Raw genomic sequence first — 19643 nt, 5'->3', positions numbered from 1 at the left:
TCAGAACCGGCCTAGTTACGCTCGGAAGTTGTACAAATAAAAAACGGGCGGCGGCCGTCTAGTTACTAGCTTTGCGTATAATGCACACGGACAGACGTTACGAATTGACGTATCTTGCGTGTTCTCTCTAATGGTATGGTCGTGTGAGCGCGTAATATACAGCAGATGGTAAACTCGTAAAGGACCCCCACCTGAAAATTCCAGAACGCCACGGTATGCCCACACCTCATCGTGCTTGATTTAGTTTACCGTCGTGACCAGATGAAGGGTTTTCTCGTCCTGGATGGAGTAAGGCTAGTGTTAGTATTCGAATAGGAAAGTAACCAGTAATTCCGAGCAGAGAAACGGGGCGGAACGGAACGGAACGGAACGTACGGAGAGAACTCGCCGAGCTTGTGGCCGACCATCTCCTCGGTGATCTCGACGTCGTGGTATTCCTTGCCGTTGTACACCTGGAACTTGAGGGCCGACGAAACTAGGCAGGATGGTGGCGGCGCGGGCTTGGGTGCGGATCGGCTTGACTTTTTCGCCTTGGCGAGGGCGCACGATGGCGAGGCTGTGGGTCGGCGGGTGTACGTTAGAGTTGGTCATAGATTAAATGAAATGTTTTTTTATAGGTGATTGGATTGGATATCTTACGGTACGATGTGCGGCCCTGCAGGTGGTGGTGGTTAGTTGTTACTTCGTGTGAGTTGAGTATAGGGGTAGGAACAGAAAAGGGCTTACCCTTCCACACGGATCGGCCTTGCAAGAGCCACCTTGTCGGCTGCATTTTGTCTGGATTTGGACAATTGATGCTGGTGATGGAGGAGCTCGTCGCAATAATTTCTATGTGGATGTACTTGGTAAATGCATATCCCCGAGTCGGGGGTAGAAGAGAGCTCGATAACGGATTAGTATTCTTCCGCGATAGTTATCAGTTCGTCGAGTTTGGTTTTATGGGGCAGCTCTTCTAGCTTGATAAGTGAATACTTTAGCATTTAGTCTTGAAAAGATGATTATTTAAAATCCTTATTAAGGTAGGGAGCTACTATTACTTTCGTTTGAATTTCTACAATCATCAAAAAATAGTATACTATTCAAATTCTATAATTGTTTCGTCGCATCCGCACAGAATAAGTAAACGGAAACTTAAGTTGCCGTGTCAAGTGTATTCGCTTTATTTTTCCAAAGATACTCTAGAGTATATAACTACACAATTTAACCTTGAGGTATCTCAATAATAATAAGGTATGCAAGTATGAGGACATATGTTGTTTCTAATTAAATATTTGACCACTTCATACATTGTAGTATAAGTCGCCATAACTATATCTACCTATTATTCTAATTGGCCATCATAACTCTCTCAACCCCCTGCATACTCTCTATATACATTCATACACTATAGTTAATCCGACTTACTCAATCCAGACTTCCAGTCTTCCCACATCCACGCCATCCACGCCATCCAAAGTCCCCATAATTAAAGCAACCGTATCCAACACTACATACACTAACACCACCCGAGTCGTGAAGCCGAGGCCAGACAGACGCGTTCCCAAATACATACATACATATCTCTACACACGAGTCGGGGGACCTGGCTATCTTTCCCATTTACCCCTGTGGCTATGTATTGCCCAGTTTACTTACTTTTCTTTCTTTCTTTCTTTCATTCTCTCTCATGCCCCTGACGAGCTTCTTCCGTCGCCACGCGGAGAGCCCGTACATACCTTAGCATGACCTAATATATATGCGGAGAGCTAGGCCCCGCCCCCCTGGAAGCAGCAACGAGCTTCAACGAGAAGCTCTGCTTCTGCTATCTCCGTCGGCCCTATCTTTTTTTTCTATCTTCTTTTTTTCTTGTTATGTTTCTACATACGTTAGCACGGTCTGTTCGTTTTTTTTTTCTTGTGTCATGTCATAGCCCCATGACGAAAGCGAGCACATGAGGTGGGCTAATAGGGTCCATGCGAGCAACCCTTGCAAGGGTCCGGCATCCAAAAAAAAAAAAAAAAAAAAAAAAAAGAGAATAAAAACTACCCTCCCTACCGAAACTTAAGCATCATGGCCAAGCTTCGGTCACCGCTATCCCCTTCCGATGCAGAAGTCTCGTCCTGATCTCTATGTATGTATATGTATGTATTGCATCACCCCCAACCACGTCCTGCGAGGGACGAGTATATACATAGTTTCAATATGAGCCTCAATAGGGCCTACATATCCGTAGATCTACGATCCCCCCCACCTCGCGCCCGTAATTACCTTTAGCGCCGGGTGGTGATCCCGGCCGTGGTTGTTTATGCTCCCATTCTCATTTGCGTGGGGCGGAGCGTCGGCTTCCGCCCTGAATGTATAAGTAGGTCGAGCAAGTCCACCTCCTCTCGTCGTATGTATGTATGTATGTAGATGTCTCGAGAGTAGCTACCTAGCTTGTCTCTTACACCACCCCCCCCCCCCCCCCCCCCCCCCCCACGTTGTACGTCTTCGTAGCAGTCTAGACATTATGAGGTTCGCCGATCTGCTCGTGGCTACGGCCGCTATCTCCAGCGCCGTCGCGGTGCCTACCCAGACCAGGAAGCGCGCGAGTCCTTTCCAGTTCACCGGCGTAAGCGAGTCGGGAGCCGAGTTCGGTAACTTGGCTCTTCCCGGACAACTTGGCAAGGACTACACTTGGCCCGACCACAATGCCATCTCTACCTTGATCCAGAAGGGTTTCAACACCTTCCGTATCCCAATTATGATGTTGGTTTCTACCTGCTGTGGAAATGCAATTGCAAACGATGCTGAACATAAACTAGGGAGCGTATCATCCCGGACAAGTTAACCGGCTCCGTCAACGAGACCTACGCTGTCGGTCTTGACGACGTAAGTCCTAATGCCACGTGCCTATATTTCATTACCAACAAACTAACCTACTCCTCAGATCGTCACATACATCACCGGCCAGTTAGTCTAACCCCAATCCCAACCCCAATATCCCCCTCCCCACTTTCCCCTCCCATCCATACTCACAACCCTCCCCTAGGGGCGCCTACGCCGTCGTAGACCCGCACAACTTCGGGCGATACTACGACAAGATCATCACGGACGTGTCGGGCTTCGGCGCGTGGTGGACGACGGTAGCCAAGCGCTACGCGTCCAACGAGAAGGTCATCTTCGACACCAACAACGAGTTCCACGACGAGGACAACGCCCTCGTCGGCCAGCTCAACCAGGCCGCCATCGACGCCATCCGCGGCGCCGGCGCTACTTCGCAGTACATCTTCGTCGAGGGGAACTCGTGGACCGGAGCTTGGCATTGGGTGAGTTTTCCACTGTTTTGGTTATGAATGGGGAATACTGTGATTATTATTGTTATTGTTGATGGTGGTGGTGCTAATATCTATGCAGGTCTCCAGCGGTACCTCTGAGGCCATGGGTAAACTGACCGACCCCCAGGACAAGATCATCTACGAGATGGTACGTTTGCCCCCCCTTTCTCCCCACCCTTCCCTCCTCCTTCATCCCCCATCATTTTCACCCACCAAACTAACCCCTTCCTCAGCACCAATACCTCGACTCCGACGGCTCCGGCACATCCGAAGCCTGCGTCTCCGCAACAATCGGCAAGGAGCGTCTCGCCGACGCCACCGCCTGGCTCAAGGCCAACAACAAGAAGGGCTTGATCGGCGAGACCGCCGGCGGCGCCAACGCGCAGTGCATCGAAGCCGTCAAGGGCCTGCTGGCGCATATGCAGGAGAACTCGGACGTCTGGTAAGGAACCATTACTTTTTTCTCCCCCCTTCTATTCATGACGCTAAACAGCGAACTAATATAACAATCTTATAGGACTGGATGGTTGTGGTGGGGTGCTGGTCCTTGGTGGGCTGACTACATGTACTCGATCGAGCCGCCGTCCGGAACCGCGTTTACGAAGGTGTTGCCGTCGTTGGCGGATTTCATCTAAATAAGGGGGGAGTCGTTGTCGTCGTTGATGATAAGGTGATGGGCGTGGAGGGAACGATTATTATGAGTTGAACATGTGAGATACGCCGCCGCTACTCAGGTAAAGAATTGTATATAGCACGACGAGAGCAGGGAGAAAAACAAAGATTGTATATTGGCGTAAACTCGCTTCGTCATGCCGTATATCAGATATCAGTACCACACGTGTTAATTTTCACATCCATACCCCTACCCCTTTCCACTCCCCCATAACCCAAACACTTCGTTACCTTGTAACCTGTCATTCACCCAAGCAATTTACTCTGTCTCTCCAAGAACATGACCTTCGGCCTATCAATCTCCTCAAAGCTCAACTTCTTCACCGCAACAGAAATCTCCAAACCAACAGGTCCATCTCTCAAAACCAACCGCTTCTCTTCCGAATCCGCATACACCTGCTCGTACCACAGATGCAGTCCGTACGACCTCTTCAGCGTCTGGATGAGAAGGATCTCCACCGAGCACCACGCTCTGTCGTAGTAAGATCCGTCCGCTATGCTGATCACGGCGTCGCACTGGGTCAGAATCATGGGCAAGGCGTGGACGCCTGGCATAGGGTTGCTCTGGTTTATACAAGCGCAGTCCTACAGTTAGTCAAAAAATAAGTTAGTTAGTTGGCATCTAACTACACCCAACAACGGCTGAGATGAAGTGAGGTAATTCGTTACAACTTACCAGCCAAATCCCCATCCTTGCCCTATCAATAGAAGTATGCAGTTTCAAGAACTCCTCAGTAGCAGCCAGCATCCGCTTATACTGCGTATTGGCCCCGTCATCCGGCGACGAGGCCCCTTTCCATCTATACGAGAAGAAAATAACAAAGTCGGGGTTCTTGTATTCCTTCGACCCGGACTCGTCCGTAAACTCTCTAACCAGCCCGTCGGTATGTTTCGGGAGTCTGCCTAGGGAGCGGAACGCAGAGTAAGGCACGAAGGAAAACCCCGAGAACATCGCCTTCGCCTCCTCGTCGGCGCGGAGCGATCCGGCGTATGCGCTGCGCAGCGTCTGCATGCAGTCGTCGTTGTGGCGGCGCGTGATGAGAATTGGTCGGAGTACTTCTTGGAACAGCTTGCGATAGCTTTTTCTAAGTCTCGCTCCCGTGAGCCACGCTTCGATTTCGTATTCGCTGGCTCCTCGCTGGAGACCATTGATTATGACCTCTTTGAACTTGGTATTTCCACAGAACACGGCATAGTCTAGTGCCGTGTATCCTTGCTCGTCTATGATTTCCAAGTCCACGCCGGCATCTACTAGTTCTTTCAGGTACCCTAGGTGTTCTTCTGAAGGCTCCTTGCAGAGTGCGATGGCGGGTGTGCATCCGGTGCATGTATTAAACTGTTCCATAGCCTCCTCGAGACGCCCGCTGAGCCGCAGCGCATGTCCATAGAAGAACCGAGTTAGAGCGACTACAGTTGGATCACCAAATCCCGTCACGAGGTCCAAGGCTTGCCGAGCTGTTTTCACTGCCTCCTCTAGGTTATTCCGGGCTGCGAGACAAAGCGAGAGACGAGATAAACCGATGATCTCCCAATTTTTACCGTTTTTCATAGCGCCAGATTCTTTAGACTTGCCCTTTTCAGATAATGACTGCTGGATGTTTCGAGCGACCTGTACGCGCTCTTGAAGTTGTACAATTGCCAGGTCAAGAATTTTGTCGTCGTGGTCCCGCTGAGATATCTGATAATTCACCATCCCAAGATTTCCAACAGCACGGCAGGCTTCAGCTTCAAGACCTAGTTGTCTTGCTGTATGATACTGCATCTCGAACATGCGCATCGCATCTGTGAGGTTGTTCAGATGTCGATAGACGACTCCCAGCTCGCCAACGCAGTCTACACGTAGCACGTTCACTTCCATATCAGTTATAACCTTCTCTAGAGTATCCCTAGCAATTTCGTATCTACCGAGACACCGGTTGACACGCCCAATCTTGTATAGAACCTCGCGCGTGTGATAAGCCTTGTTAGGGAAGTTATTGTCGTTATCGCACAGGCTCAGTGCGTTGCTGAAAGCTCGCAACGCATGTTCCCATTCCGCATTGTGAATGTGCTTTTCCCCCTGATGCATAAATATTTCCCAAGACCTTACGACATCGACAGTTAACGCCAAGACCTCTGGTGTCACACCGGCAGGATCGCGAAGCTGTGTGAAGGAATCGCCGTCCTTCGGACCGAGAACACCAGCATCTTGGACAAATCCTCGTTGTGAGTCGAAGACAAAAAGGGTAGCGTGGAACCGATCGGGCGCGACTTCAGAACTATGATACTGGGCTGCAGGAATCGTGTAGCTTACTCCTCGGCGATGAACATTTGTCTTCAGAGGAGTAACACGAACCAATTTCTTGGTATTAGCAATTGTCGAGAATGCCTGATTTGTTTTATAGTTGGTTCCTAAATTCTTACCATCACTCCATGCTAGGGCGTATTCGGAGTGAGTAGCAGTCTCTAGATCTTTAACGTGCTCGACCTTGTATGAATGATCTATCCCTTCGCCAGCCAAGATCCAACTCTGGGCAAACGCTTGATGAGAATGGATGGAAACATCGTGATTTCCTCTATACCCATCCGGTAGCCACACATGAAGTCGGAATAGCTCATCTATGTTCCCGTTCTTGATCAAGCTGCAGAGGGCCACGGAGATGAATCCTTGCGCGCTTCGTGAGGCAGTACAGAGTTGTCTTGTGAGCAATTTACTAGTGAGAGCGCTATGAATTAGTTCCCAAATAAGAACAAGGTCGGCCTCGCTTACGGCCTTGCGAGCATCACCTTCTTTGCCTGTATAGAGCTCACGGAGATACGCAATAGCAAGCCCTATGTTAGCAACTTGTCGAGTATCCTCATCGGGAATAATCCTTTCTATAGCGGTACGCCAGTCACTAAAGGATAGGGCAACCTCATCTTCATGATTATTGGTGGCGCCCGTACAGAGGCTTTGTATAATTCGATGCGGGACGTCTTCAGGTGATTTCGTCGCTACAGCTACCCCTTGCAGGATCCTGAGGAGGGATATGCTAGAGACTGCAATTCCTATAATCATTTTAAATATTTGGCCATGTATATAAGCAAAGCCTAGCAGCCCAATAAATACTCTTAGTAATACTGGTCTAATGCTACCTTGCCACCCCTCGAGGTCCAAGAGGGAGCAAGTATATACTCCACTTATATTAACGAATCAAGACTTCAAAGGTTTGATATATAGCCTTTTAAGGATAGAATAAAAAGACTCAACTAATTAGGATGGAGTTGCACCTGTGCCTCTTTAGTATTTCAAAAGAAGTATAGCTCGGCCAAGAAGCGCTACCAGTCGTATATCTTACCTATTATATTAGGTAGATACGGATAATAATTCATTAATCCACAAGTTCATTAATGTAAGCCATGATCATTATTACTAAGTGAATCCTACTCTACACATGCTGCGATGAGAGGGGTTCGGCAAAGTCTCCAGTAGACTAGCTAACGCCAACGGCCTGCACTCCGTTGACGAGTTCTCAGAAGAATCTATATGCCGAATGCCACGCGGGAATCTCAATTCACCCAATGCCTCCTAATATCGCCAGGGGAAATTTTTTTTCATGCACACCTACCCCTATCCTCCTTCTCTATGCTGTACAAGACTGATGCAATCATGATGCGGGGGTTATAACACGGCTACGTTTTGTTATTGTTTCGTGGACTCTGTAATTGGACTTGGTTGTCCCTTAGGCGAAGCCGAAGTAGTCACTACCAGCTGTGATGGCCTTGAGCACTTGCTTACGTAGAATGTCGTAGCTTTCATACTCAGGTAAATCGAGCTCTGCGTAGCTGTTAGTAAATCATATCCATGCAGAGAACAAACAGGACAATACTTACGGTTAAAGCACGTGTGAGAGCTTGGCAGACGGTCCTTGTTCCCGTAGTCGCGATGAATGTTGAATCGATGACTCCATTCATACCTTCGAGCTCCTTAAAGCCATTAAGAGGCACTTTACTGGTTCCCGTGACGAATTGTAGGAGCTTCGCGCGTTCCTCCTTATCGAACGATCGGACTGCGCGCCAGAACCACTGGATCTGCGGGGAGGACGGCGAGTAGTTGTGATATTCCGTGTTGCTCTTCCAATCATCTATATCAACGTCCGGCAGACCAGAGATTAACAGCTCTAGTTCCTGCTCGTTGAAGATAGATATGAGTTCAGCCGGGATGATTTCGTGGAAGCCTATTCATAGGTTAGTCTTGGTTTCGTTCCAGAAATGTTAACTGAATTTTATCTTACCTTTTAGGAAATTTTCCATCTGGTCTTTGACGGATGTTAGTAGCTTATGTTCAACTACTAAGCGCACATATTCGTGCTTATTGTCTTCCGTCACAGGCAAGTTGCGGCCATTTTCTCTGAGGTCATGGATCCTAGTAACACCGAACTCGTCATCCTCAACCGAGAACGTCTCAGTGATAATATCAGTGATGTCGTTGTTCAGCATCCAGGAGAGTGATTTGTAATAATCCGGATCAAAGGACTCCATATCCTTGACCGAGACCGGCTTACCTAGGATTCTTTTGTAGACCGCACGGCTGAAGTAGCAATCAAGTAGACGGCCCTCGTACAAGGCCTTGCCGATGATTCTCCCGATAAACTTGAAAAACATAAGATGCTCATCGTTTATACCACTGAGCTTGTTGGGGTGGAAGGTCGTTCGGTCGCTTGAAACAGGCACGAATAGGGCATAGTTGGCATCGAACATCTGTCGTGCGAGAACCTGGAACCATTCCCTGGTTACACCGCCTGCATCTACGCCCTCTTCGCCATGGAATCTAATGCTCAGCTTTCCGAACTTCATCTCCTCGCCTGTCTTGAAGTATAGTGACTTGAAAGAGTCGTGGAAAACGTGCTCTCGGCGAACTTGTAGCTGTAATAACGGATGTGGCCGCTGACTGACGTGCTGTTTATTGTGAACGCTACGGTTGAACCAACTGCGCTTATTATCGAACTCCAAGACTTTAGGGTTCTTGACAAGATGCGAGAAGGTGCCTTTCATAAGGGACGGATTGTTGCGAACGAGTTCGTTTAGGATCCGACGATGTTCTTCCGTGAATGTGAAGAACAGACCTGCCAAATGCGACTCTGGCTGCGGGCTCGTAAGAACCATATCCTTGCTCGCCTGGCTCTGGGACGACTCGTTTTGGGTAGTATCCTTGCAAACAACCATAAGGGCCTCAATCAAAGGAAGAAGGATAGTAGCTACGTTGAGCAAGCTATCGCGTTGACGGATTGCGCTCAGACAGGCGCTCAGCTTCTCCCATAAGGCGTTGAAGGTTGAGTTGCGGTAGAGAGTAGCGAGTAAATCTTGCTTCTTAGTATTATCAGAATCGAAACCTTCTGCCGCATCCGACTTTTTCTGTGCGAATAAGTGATCGAGAGCTGTCAGTACCCGAAGAAGCTTATTCTGATCAGAGGCGCCAGGAGAAAACTTGGCCAGAGCGACTCCCTGGATCTCAGTGCCTGAAGCAGCGTTCTCAATATGTGGTAACAGTTCGTCTAGATGAACGACAATCTTCTCGCTTAAGAGCTGGGCCTGACGAGCGAGCTCCTCGCCAAATACCAGCATTGCCCCGGGAATCACGGACAGATTCTTGATAGTCGATAAGGTCTCCTTGAAAGTTTTGGAACTACACTCTCGAGCCACAAATATCTTAATGATAAGAGTCAGGTTGTGTACTGGGATAACGGGCGGGTGTAGCTGTTTAATTCGCTTAAGCATCGCTTGCTTTTCTAGAGCCTTGGATGATTCGGCATCAACAGCCGAGGTGCCAGAGGGCTCATTTTCCTCAGTAGTGCTACCTGCGGCATGTTCACCCGCTTGCTCCGACGGTGTTCGCGTTGTTGTTTTCTGCACCCTCTGTATTATCGGTTGCTGCGATCGCGGGGTCTGCTGGTGTAGTTGTTCCGGGCTCTGCCGCGTTTGCGGCTTGGGTATCAATTTTTTTGATGGCTTCTGCGGCTTCTTTTTGCTTGCGATCTAGGGCGAGTAGCGGGCCGTCACTCGGCTTAATAGTTGCGATAAACTATCCATGATGGAAGAACTTTCCATGACAAGATCTCGATCGAGGAGAGCAAGCAACGAGTTGATGGCATACTTGTTAGCCTTCACATCTTTACCTTTTCCTTTGCGGCTGAGACTACGTTTGATAGCAGTAGTGCTGACCCCTTCGTGCTCGGTGAGGAAGAGAGAAGGCACGTGGATATTCTGATCCGCAAGGTAGCATAATAGATCAAGACATTGCTGGACAATCAAGAGCGGCGATGTCTCCGAGCTGGCCTGGACGGAACCGGTGTTGCTGATGTTTGTAAATGTACGTTTTAGACTTTGGGGGGTTTGAGTCTTTGCGTCGACTTCTTTAGGCTGCTTCGCTTTGATAGAGAGCGATGCAAAACTTCGTTCGACGGCGTCCACATCGGTTGAGCCTTCCTGCAAGATCTTAAGTAAATTGCTAACAACATCAAATCGGGTTTGTCGGTTTTCGCAGACATCCTTAAACAATGATTTCAAAGAAGTCTCCAGAGACCCGCCCTTCATGTTGATGAACATTAGACGAAGTAAAGTATAAACGCCTGGTTTATCTAGCATTTGCACAACTGTTCTTCGGTGAGGCTTGTCTCCTTCAGTCGCTCCACTAGGTTGAGCACCATCTCGTGGCCGACTGGTGCCGGAAGACGGTCTATCATGGTGGGCAATAGGGTTGGAAGACCGAACCAGTCGGCGCGCTTGAGCTGCGAGATCGGGCGGCAAAGAGTCAATAATATCTGCGCCTTGATCCATGAGAACTTGCTCACGAAGCGCGGGTGGGAATGTCATCAATATACTGGCGGTATCCATGTCCTGAGCTTCGGCCGTTTGGCCGGAAATGGCTGTCTGGCGTCGCATCTCCTCTCGTTCTCGTCGGCGCTGTTCTGCCCGCTCCTGCTGAACAATTTCGAGGCGGAGGTCATCTGGTAGAGCATCCAAGAACTCCTGGAATACCTCGGTCTGCTCCCCTGATCCTCCGGGTGCCTCTCGAGCCTCGGCTCTGCGTGAGCTAACTGTCTGGGCAATGACTTCTTCTCTGAATTCTTCAGGAAGCGCCTCCAGATAGTCGGGATCAATACCTAACTCTGTAACATCTACTTGCTCGCCTCTAATTGTAGTAAATGCGCGCGGTTGGGTGGCGGACGGTTCGTCTTCTGTTACAGCCGCTGGTACGTCAGATATCTCTACGCCTTCCATGGCTTCCGGCTCTTCGTGATCACGCTGCTCGCCTTCCTGGGCAGTAGTCGTCTGGGATTGAGCTTGTGCAAATTCGGCAGCTGCTCGTTCACGTTCTTCGGCCTCTTGCTTCTCCCGAGCGGCTTTTTCCTCGGCCTCTTTAGCTTCCCGCGCTTTTCTCTCTTCTTCCTCACGCTTTTTGCGTTCCTCCTCTTGCTGTCGTTGACGCTCCGCTTCCTTGGCTTTGAGCTCCACCTCGTGCTGAATTGCAGGCGGTACAATGTAGAAAGAAGTGCTGGTACAAGGCGGTGAGATTTCTCCGTATATTGCATCCCGAAGATCATTTTGACTTCTTCCGTCCATCGGGTCATTGTTGATTCGGATGTAAACGAGGTTGCGTGGGTAGGCTCTTGGTACGTCTCTCTACGGTTGTCCGAGCGTGATTCGCGTGGTGTGCTAAATGGGAAATGTATGTCGTGTATATCCCCACGTGGTCCCTGTGTTATCTGAAAATGAAAAGCGTGTCCATGGCGGTGTATCGAAGCGGGAAGGGACGCCACGAGGTCGTTGATAAGGGACATCGGACTGTCAATGTTACTACCTCCAAATAGACCTCCAGGGAATCCTAGTCGGACTAGGCCACCAAGGTGAGGCGGACGAGGAGATCCGTCTCTGCCAGTCTCATTACCTCGGCGAAGTAGAGGGTTTAACCCATCTTCGTTGCTAGCAGGTCGCGGATCATGTCGATTCCGAACAAAACCTCGCGGATCTGTGTATGTGTTAGCGTATTAATACAATCTTAAAGGCAAAGGGGAGATAAGCTGGTAAATGTAACAATCAAAGGGATGCGATATATGTATATGGGATGGGTTCTCGACGTACCACCGAAAGCCATTTCTCGAGATCCCATCATGAACGGGATAGGAGGGAAGGGACTGCGGGTACCGTGTGTCGATGCCGATGATGGTGACCGAGAATAGCTCCATGTGGTTCCACCACAAGGGTATCCCAGCCCAAACTAGGGGGCCCAGCATCGCGAGGCGGTGCATCATCTTTGAAGAAAGGCAAATATTATCAGCCTCTTCTGACTCTAGGCTCATAGTGGGAATTGGGGAGAGGGGCAAATAACTTACTAGGGAAGTCATCCTCATATGCGTATTCATCCTCCATGTCGTCTTCTTCATCTTCGTCCTCTGAATTTATAGTTAGTACGTGATGTTGCAAATAGTATGGAAAACCTACCATCTTCGTCTTCATCTTCCATAAAGCGTTCGTTGAGGGCGTTGATCTCATCGGGATGTTCAAAATTCTCCTCCTCGATAGCACGCATAATATTACCGAATCGACCTAATCCATCGACATCGTCCAAGTCTCTCAGCTCAGCAGCTTCTTGGAGATCTTGAGCTTCTGCGTCGTAATCAATCTCTTCTATATCGTCGTCATCGTCTTCTTCCTCTCATCTGTATCGCTCTCCCATCCTGAAACGCCATCATCTTCGAGTGGATTTCCCTCGTCGTCGACAATTTCGATGCGGTCCTCTGTTTCATCCATGTCGTCGTCGTCGAGATCGTCATCCTCGCTACCATCTTCATCATCTTCATCCATGTCGTCGTCATCGTCATCATCATGATCCATTGTGACTTCAATGACGCCATGGTCTCCTGATAGCCCCTCGATAGGACCCATGCCTTCGAGTTCCTCATCGTCTCTTTCGCTAACGTCCTCTTCGCGGTCTTCAGATTCATACCCCATGTCGTCGTCGTACTCGTCGTCGTACATCTCTTCATCGTCATCTATACAAGTTAGCACAGTCAATTAATAACAAAGGAATATGAGCACATACCATCATCCGAATCATCCGAATAGTCCTCGTCTCGATCTCTGCCAGGTTCTAACATGCCGAGTGCCGAGTTTCGATAGAGATCAGGAGTCTCTTCTCGATCATCATCGATATCTGAGAGGGAGCTTGCCGAGAACGTCTCCTCGTCGACATTCTCCTGGGTCGGTACGGTGGGGATGATGTTGGAATGGCTTAGATGAATGGCGGTGCTGGTCAAGATTCGCAACACGCGAAGAAGATACTTAATAGTCCGCTTCACGGGTGGAAAGGCGAGATCGATGTCGGCAATAGAGGAAGTGAGCGCGGTAAGGTAGCCCTTTTCATACATAAGACGTCGAATTTGGGCCTGCGATCTTTCAATAGGATCATGAACATTTCGAGATGACGCGGGGGTATCCTTGTCCTTGTCGCCCATCATCAGATGCATAACTTCCGCTAAAGCTAGCATTTTTGCATATCGACTATCAAATGGTTCGTTAGATGTAGCAGCATCCTTGTATGATCTAAGCACCGTATCCAGGACGAACTTTCGTACAAACAGCAGATCCGGCTCGTCGTCATAATCGTATTTGTCTCGGCCCTGCTCAACAGGCTTCTCCCCTGTTTTGCTTACGAGGGCAACTAGGAGGTTCAATGTCTGCACGGATGTGGCATATCGCTTCTTATACATAATCGCATCTGCGGTGCTGTCCATGTGGCTCGAGTAGAGCAGATCATTGAGAAGATAATTCAAAACACTGGATCGAGGCTTGACAGGAGTGTTTGCGAAAAGCGGTTGGCTTCTCTTGAAGTTGATAAACTCAACCTTCGTGCGGTTGTAGCTCTGAAGTAACTCTGCCAGGCAATGTAAGAGGAAGCAGCGATAGATGAAGATAGGATGTTCTTCGGCCTTAAATGTAGCCTTGGCTTTCTTCTCTTTACTATCGGCCGTGCGACCTTCGGCTTCAGTACTCCCACTGGAAATCCCACCAGAAAGGGAAGCAGATGATGGTTGATCACCTGGCTTCTTGACATCTTTAGGAGGTTGCGCAGGCTCTTTGTCGTCTACTTCCTTGTAGTTTAGTAGTTCGCATAGTAAGAAATGGACAACGCCATCGGGGTTCTCGAGCACAGGACGCTTAGTATCCGGTTGGTGAGGCTTAGAAGCATCTACCATCTGCTTATCTTCACCCTCGGTAGACGGTTTCACATCTTGGATAGTCAAATCCTCGGTAGCTCGGACAGTAGGTGCCACATCATCTTTCGGGGTATCCGATTTCGTTTCTTTAAGAACTATCGACTGCGCGCCACGTGCGTGATTGTTATCGGGAGACCACCGGCTCAACTTTACCGTCTCATGTGCGACCTGGATAAATAACCTCGGATCACGAAGCGCCAGCTGAGAAAAACTTCTTATAAAAGCACCAGCATCCATAGGTCGTGTATTTCGACCGGCTGCAAAGTAAGCTCTGATTTCACTTCTCATTATTTGTTTGATGACTTCTTCATCTTCAACGATATGCCGGAGAATAGTCAAAATATAAGAAGCGATTCGAGTTTCGCTCAGACGCGCTGATCCAACGCCAGAGAGTTGCTTAGCGGTGACAAACAACCGCTGCAGATTTTTCTTGTCGCCAATTAGTCGTGCTATAGAACGATCACGAGTCAAAATGACCAAGATTCGTAGGACCGATACAGCCAACGATTCTTCCTTGCCAATACGAGGTAATATCTCTAGTACTAAGCTTAGGAGCTTCTGGCGTTTGTCTTCTTTCACGTTGAGATCCTTAGGATTCCATTGAAGTGGCTCAATCGGCTCGGTCTCGGATGCTTGAACCTTCCATTTTATTTCTCCAGGTTGCTCATCATCACTGAGGAGAATTTCAAAAATAAGGAGGACATAAGGTATCCAAGGGGAAAGTTCATCAGTAGATGGAGAGGTTGGGACTTCAAGGAATCGCAAGAACTCGCCCACATTCCCTTTTAGTGTGTCAACGGTCGCTCGGAAGAAGCTCTTGTCCTGGAGGAGAAGAGAAAGAAGGTGAGCATAAGCCGCAATGCTTCGCCCGTTATCCTTCAGATCATCGTCCCCCGCGAACGACATAAGAGCATTGATCAAGGTCTCCCCTATTTCTTGCCTTGAAGATAAATCATCGCCGGGTGTTCGTAGAATGATGGAGGATATCAACTCGGAAACCTCATAAGTTGAATCGGGATGCGCTCTTATGACATCTAGACATCTATCAATAAGATTCTCGCGCAATTTGGCACGTTCTTCATCTAGATCCTCCTTAGCAACGACGCCTCTCTTCGCAAGCTCTGCCTCAGTGTTCGCCTCAGCTGAAGGGCCCTGTGCAGGGGTGGTAGATGACGACGCCGCTCCATCATCATCCCGCGGAATCAGAGGAGGGACAGGTGTATCTCGGCCATTGTTGTTTGACAGAGTCACGACCTGTCCTAAATCACCCAAGATGTCCTCGTCAAGTAAAATTCCAGATGGTATTTCGGGAGTTTGGTCTAAAACCATTGGGTCATCCTCGTTAGAAGCCTGTTCACTCGCCTGTACGAAGGCAGCGAGCTCGTTGGGTTCTGCGTTCTCCGGCAAATCCCGCTCAGGTATGGGATTCCGGGTGCCAGCAACGCCTGACTCGTGTACTCTGCAGTACTCGACAGCTAACTGCCGGCTACCATTGGCTCGATAAATGCCCTCTTGAGCAAGTTCTTCCGAACAGGCCGTGTCACTAATGACTTCTCTTACATGATCAGCGACAGTTGGCCAAGAAAATCGGAGCGACTTCGCCTCAAGATATGCTTGAGGGGTGTTCTACAGAAATTAGCAATCAAATACAACAACAATTATGGAAACCAATAACAGACCTTGTCCGAACGCTTATACGCGTTGCTTTCAGAATCGGCGAGGGAAATGGACTTCAAGATCAAGATAATCTTCGCAAGGATGGGGGCTGAGCCTTTCTCGACCAACGGCGACTCCCAGAGCTCTCTCATTACCGGCAGTATGGCCATCCGCAACTCAACCACCAAGTTCGGGGCGACCAGAGAATCAGCCCGTCTGTCGCTGCTCCCAACGCCTCGTGGAAGAACATTAATCTGGCTGACAGAATCTGTGATGACTTTTCCATTAACTGCCATGATATACAGATCTAAGATCTTCTTCATGCCGATAACAGCAAGTCGCGACATGGAAGAGTCCTCCCCATCTTTGCCCTCTTTACAGATCTCATTCTTGAATATACGTAGCATTGAGTTCAGGAGTTCCAGCCCGCCATATTTCTTGAATGCAATCAGGACGGGCGCGATTATCTGGTTTGTAGATTGCCGCTCCGAACGAGCTAGGCGAATTAGTATTAGGCATATCAAGAAATTGAAATACAATGTCACTTACATTCTATCGTGCGGTTTACCAGCATTTCATGAACAGCGTGCAACATGATGATCCAATAATGAAAATCCTTATAAGTCTTTTCACGATCTGGCAACTCAAATTGCTCCAAGATCGCCTGTGCTAACTGTTCTGCTAGTTGCATGTGGTGGACTCGTAAGTATAGATCTCGTTCACGACGAGGTAACAGAGCCTTCCCTAGGGTCTGGAAAAGCGGGAACGTAGCAGGCATCAACGAATGCAACAAAAGACGAAGAGTTCTATAATTCTGATAGCGCGGACTTGACTGTTCACTCTTAGAGGGGCCATCGCTGGGGCTGGCGGTCTTAGTTGTCGGGAGCTTCCACAGAGCGCTAGATGATAAGACGTCTGGTAAGCTCGAGTCATCGGGCTCGGCGGTGGTAACATTCCCACTACTTGATACAGTACCGCTATTGGAATGACCTTGTCGGTCCACAGAATGGCCTGTCTTTCTAGTCGACCAATGCTCGGGAACGCTGCTAGAAATAGCTTCCTCTTCTAAAATTACAGCGCGCAGTAAGGGGCCGAGAGACTTAATAAGGCGGCCATAGTAGTCGAAAACAACAACTGGTTGGAGTGTGACTGTCTGCGATCGCGAGGAAAAGGGGAAACACTGATAGAGCGTCTTTATGAGAGATTGGGTATTTAAGAGTGCCTTCGCTAGTTGAGTGCCACGAGAAAGCTTATCTGCAACGTCGTTGCTAGCCTGGTCCGCTGGGTTCGCGTCTGCCTGAAGGAACGGCAAGAAATACGAGCCTGGCTCTTGAGCTTGAGTAATCGGCTGAAGCACATCGACCTCGGCCTGGATCCTTTTTAATAGAGAAGGTAACCCGACAATCGGAGTTGCCTCGATCAGCTGGGATACAACCGACTGTAAATTTCGAGATGCCAGAGAATCCCCAAAGTCATGCGGGAGACTCGGCGAAGTACTAAGATCAAGAAGCAACTCTATTCCGCCATTGTTGATCAGATTCATCTTGAGGTTCGTGTTACTGATATACTGGGACAAGAAGTTGGAAATTGCATAGATGTAAGGCGTGATAGATGTATCAACCGTGGAACTGAATGATGTTGATTCTTCATTTTCCGCTTGCTGCGCGCTTGCATCGGCCATTTCAACATCAGCGTCATCCCCAGTGGTGACAGCCTTGCCTTTGCCTTTATCTAATAGAGACTCTTCAGATTCGCGCAATAGACCTTCGTTTGCAATTACTTCTCGGCCTCTCGAATCTTTCACGATAAGCTTGGCTCCCCATTGAGAATCCCTAGCCTTGACCTTGGCGAGATGGGCGACTCGAGCAACCATATCTAAAACGGCATTTGCTATAGCTGGTCTAAGTGAAGGGTGATGACGGGCAAGCTCATCGAACCCACTACCAACATTGGAGGCCACGCTCTCATCGGCCGCCATCACTCGGACGTGCTCGGGGCTCTCGAATATCTCGAAGTAGCTGTCAAATGCACGAGACGCCACAACCATCTTCATGCCGATATTATTTAAAGAAATGGCATTCAAAACACCTGGCACATTTGTAATAGGTTCAGAGTTTGGTAAAATGCCACGGGCTAAACCATCCCGAGGGGCTTCCAACTCATCCAACGACGGAGGGTGCGAACGGTTGTCGGGTTCAAGGGGATCGGGCGTCGAGCCATCCGAAGGCGACCCGGGGCTCTCATCCCGAGTTTCAGATGGGCCCGAGTCTGTCCCAGCGGTCTGTTCTGCCTGTACTGGGCGACTTGTCAGAGCTTGTAGATAGCTCTGAATCAAGCCCGCTTCGGAGATGGCGGCGAAACTCGTAGGGTCGTTGTTAAGGAAGTCGCTCAAAATAATGACGGCATTGGTCCATACTATAGAGCCGAATTTCGTCATGTTCTCAATAATCTCGCGCATACTATGAAGTAGTGCAGATTTATCGACGAGGTTCCTCAGTAGTCGATCGGTGTTTCCACCGAATGAAAAGGCATTGGACATCACATGGTGGATGAACTTCAGGATGAATTTTAGGTTCTGTTGCTGATAGAAAGGTATCTCATAATCAACAACTTGAGAACGATGAGTAGCCGGTGTTCCCTTGTTCTCGGTGATGAGTTTCCCTGCGAGTTCAACTTCATGAGTAACTAGGTTGGTGATAGCATCAAGGCCACCAGCATGTATCAAGGTCTGGAATGAAGTCTGGACGTTGTACACCAGACTGTCTAAGAATCCCACCAAAGTGCCGTATGTGCGTTCTGCTATATTAGACCTAATGTTGAGGACCTCGACCATAATGTCCAGCAATCCAGCCGAGATAATCTCGGGCGTGTTACGGTTAGTATTGTTAGCCATGGCCATTGTGATATGAAGCGTAAGAGAGAACAGGTTGTCGCGCCATTCGTCTTCCTCACTATACCGCTCTCCGGAATCATCATTCTTCATCTCGTCGACGGCCTTCCTAATAACATATAGCAATACACCATGGTTCACAGTCGCGTTCAATGCGGAAAATATGTCGGGTAGCTTGTTATGGAAACCGGAAATGGCTTCCAGCAGTGATAACGCGATCGACTGTAAATCGATAGGTACTACCGTAGCGCCATCGGCGGCGGGGTGGATCAGTTCCGCGAGTTGGTACACGAGTTGAAACCGTCGCGGCTCATCGTTATCCTGTCTGAGGACTTTCTCGATGAAGGTGGGCTCTATATGAATATACGCTAGATTTTGGATAGCCAACAAACGCGCTTTCAATGCCTGTCGTCGAGATTCAACAGACCCCGTGAGAGCTTTAGCAACTCTGAGACGGTTCAAAAACTCGTACTTGGTCTCTTTCGGAAGATCCGCAGGGGCCCTAGCGAGAAGTTGATAGATCGATGCCGAGCACACTGAAGCATGAGATATCTCCAAAGACTTCTGTCCAGGCGGAGAATTCTCATCACGACCTACGGCTGGGGGCCGAGAGGCGGAGGATGGGCTGTCCTCCGATGCTCCCTGACGACTTGTACGGGGGGTAGACTGCGTTGCACCAGTTGTGCTACTTCGCCTCAGAGGCGTCGGCGTTGGAGGCACATTGGAAGTTGTAGCTCGCTCAGGTAAGGACTGCTGCGTCGGCGCCTGAGAACCGTCGGAAATAGGATAGTACGTGAGCTTAACGTCGCCCCATCCATTCCAACGTGTTTGAGAACCCGAGGACTCAGTAGGGTCCGCCTTCGCAAGAGCGCACAGGTCGTTGGCATACATAGT

At 49.1% G+C, this 19643-nt stretch overlaps 3 protein-coding genes across 4 annotated transcripts; 1 reads left to right on the top strand and 2 right to left on the bottom strand.

Annotated features, from left to right (window-relative positions):
* Positions 1–245: 245 nt before the first annotated feature.
* GL218_00801 lies at positions 246–772 on the bottom strand (the record flags this gene model as incomplete). Of its 2 annotated transcripts, XM_033577243.1 has the most annotated exons (3): positions 246–279; positions 376–556; positions 640–772. In XM_033577243.1, the coding sequence occupies 3 exons, from the start codon at positions 770–772 to the stop codon at positions 246–248; spliced, it is 348 nt and encodes a 115-aa protein (XP_033441878.1). The 2 variants fall into 2 exon arrangements, with proteins under 2 accessions (XP_033441878.1, XP_033441877.1); XM_033577242.1 differs by having other exon boundaries at positions 246–556.
* Positions 773–2488: 1716 nt separating this feature from the next.
* GL218_00800 (putative endo-beta-1,4-glucanase B) lies at positions 2489–3931 on the top strand (the record flags this gene model as incomplete). The annotated part of the gene is made up of 7 exons (XM_033577241.1): positions 2489–2727; positions 2784–2850; positions 2909–2931; positions 3011–3287; positions 3376–3444; positions 3530–3738; positions 3814–3931. 7 exons carry the CDS (start codon positions 2489–2491, stop codon positions 3929–3931), a joined length of 1002 nt encoding a protein of 333 aa, XP_033441876.1.
* Positions 3932–4214: 283 nt separating this feature from the next.
* Positions 4215–8468, bottom strand: GL218_00799 (E3 ubiquitin-protein ligase TOM1-like; the record flags this gene model as incomplete). The annotated part of the gene is made up of 4 exons (XM_033577240.1): positions 4215–4553; positions 4645–6779; positions 7904–8164; positions 8222–8468. 4 exons carry the CDS (start codon positions 8466–8468, stop codon positions 4215–4217), a joined length of 2982 nt encoding a protein of 993 aa, XP_033442242.1.
* Positions 8469–19643: the final 11175 nt, after the last annotated feature.

The sequence above is a fragment of the Daldinia childiae genome, assembly GCF_008694065.1.
Source record: "Daldinia childiae strain JS-1345 chromosome Unknown Scaffold1, whole genome shotgun sequence".
NCBI classification, from domain to species: domain Eukaryota; kingdom Fungi; phylum Ascomycota; class Sordariomycetes; order Xylariales; family Hypoxylaceae; genus Daldinia; species Daldinia childiae.
The sequence above is the reverse complement of the archived record's forward strand: the minus strand, read 5'-3'. Positions and strand labels throughout refer to the sequence as shown.